This window comes from Opisthorchis viverrini (genome assembly GCF_000715545.1).
Source record: "Opisthorchis viverrini unplaced genomic scaffold opera_v5_126, whole genome shotgun sequence".
Lineage (NCBI taxonomy): Eukaryota > Metazoa > Platyhelminthes > Trematoda > Opisthorchiida > Opisthorchiidae > Opisthorchis > Opisthorchis viverrini.
The window spans coordinates 1,316,608-1,318,470 of record NW_008751787.1 but is presented as its reverse complement, the minus strand read 5'-3'; the positions used below and the strand labels follow the sequence as shown (position 1 = coordinate 1,318,470).

At 50.5% G+C, this 1,863-nt stretch overlaps 2 protein-coding genes across 2 annotated transcripts in view; one reads left to right on the top strand and one right to left on the bottom strand.

Moving 5' to 3' along the window:
* The window catches only part of T265_06373 (hypothetical protein), a gene marked incomplete at both ends in the record, with an annotated part of 45,369 nt that overhangs the window by 7,945 nt on the left and 35,561 nt on the right, over positions 1–1,863 (top strand). Inside the window, one exon of the mRNA XM_009171614.1 lies at positions 1,359–1,410. Within this exon, the coding sequence (XP_009169878.1) occupies positions 1,359–1,410 (52 nt within the window). The remainder of the gene's footprint in view (positions 1–1,358; positions 1,411–1,863) is intronic.
* Positions 1–1,863, bottom strand: part of T265_06372 (hypothetical protein) — a gene marked incomplete at both ends in the record, with an annotated part of 14,018 nt that overhangs the window by 1,283 nt on the left and 10,872 nt on the right. The gene's annotated exons all lie outside the window — the stretch shown is intronic.

The window sequence follows — 1,863 nt, the reverse complement described above, 5'->3', positions numbered from 1 at the left end:
TATGCCAGTCGACCGACTTCCTCAAAGGGCTCTTTTCGCCCAACCATGTGAAGGGTGGAAGAGAGCCAGAGGCGGTCAAACAACCACTTGGCAGCGAAGTTTGAAAGCCGTTACCAGCGAACTCAGCGTCTTCCTGGATGGGGACCCCGAGACGGGCCACACCAATGTCTGGAGACATTGTCAGACATGACCCAGTCGCGCCCTCAATGGCGCTTGTGCATCCAAGCTATTGCCTTCAATGCACAGCTCCCCTCTCAACCCCCCACTTCACAGATCACTGACAGTGCTGGATTTATGCACCAATATACCAGCTCGCGCGTGCAGTGCGCAGCTACCTACCCCCCAAATCATCGGTGAACGAAACTGCGGCAGTTACAACCAGTGTACGACGAGTACGCGGTTCTTACAGCTGACAATGATGATGATGATGACGATGACTTAGCCAATTTGAAACTCATTTGGGTCTAATACGTGGACGGGATTCGGTAGGTGTACACGGACACGAGCAACTGATTCAACTGTGCGCTAGGCGCAGATTATGTTTATGCATTATCATTACCTGAAACAGCGGAAGCCATCCACCCACGTGGTGCCCCATAAAAGCGTTCCAACGCAAGCAAGTAAATGGTCCCATCATCGTAGACTGCCGATGGCGCGAATCAGTAACTTATCTGGATCGTCCTGGGTCGCTTTGCTGTTTGCTTTTCAAGTCCGCGCCATGAGTGGACAACTCGTTCACACACGAAAGGCTACCTGATCCCGAGGTTAGGCGAATTTATCCTATCTCTTATGAACATTCTTCCAGTCGCCTCACTCTTGTCTATCCGTTAGTCCGAGAGAGTGGTGGCTGCATCTTCCAACTGCCTCAGGTCGCACGCCACTGCTGGCTCTGCTCAAGCAACGGTTTTCAAAAAGAACAGTAGGACCTGTTTAAACTCGGAGAAGTGTTCTAGCCGGCACCCAGCATAATTCAGCTCGATGAATCATCAGACTTCGAGTAAAACTTAGCCTGCGTACCGTTCGCGAGGCCCGGTGGACACGTGCATAGAAAGCTGGGAGTGCCAAAAAAATTAGCCCCATCCATGTGAATAATACCTGAAAACCGCCATTGAGTGAAAAAAATTGGGAGTTGAAGTTGAGCGAGACATGCCCCGACCAATGGAATGCGCACTTCAAGTTACAATTCATGTTGAAATCAGGTTCCTGAAAGGCTTAGGCGAAAAAGTAATCTTGACATCTCGAGGATTTAACCAAGAAAACATCTAAATGTGCTTTGAATTGGGCAGCGGATGCAGCGTGAGCAACCGTCGGGTCTGAAACCTGACCACTGCGCGCTGAGGACGTCAAAAGATTTTCAGTGTTTGACCATCGATGTCTTTGGAGCATTCCACGAGTCTGCTGGAACAACTGGTAAGCAATGCTGAAGTATGTCAATTGGCATTTGGAAGAAATAACTCACAATCGATAGATCAACTGATCACACTGCATAAGTTGTGCTGGCTTGGCCACGTGCTGCGTATACCGGTCGACCGTCTTCCTTGAATGGTCCTTTTCTCACCGCCTTGTGTAGGGTGGGAACTAGCTAGAGGCGGCAGCGAAGTATAAAAGCCATTACCAGCAAACCTAGCTGTCCTGGTCACTGCCGTCCTCTTGGATGGGAACCCCGGGACGGGCCGCATCAATGGTTGGAGACATTGTCAGACGTGGCCCAGTCGCGCCCTCAATGGTGCTCGTGCATCCAAGCTCTCACCTTTGATACATAACTCCCTTCCGAATCCTCATACTTGACAGTCTACTGACTGCTGTATTTACGCACGAATTTATCAGTCCCGCATCCAATTCGCAGCTATCTACCCCCCCCCC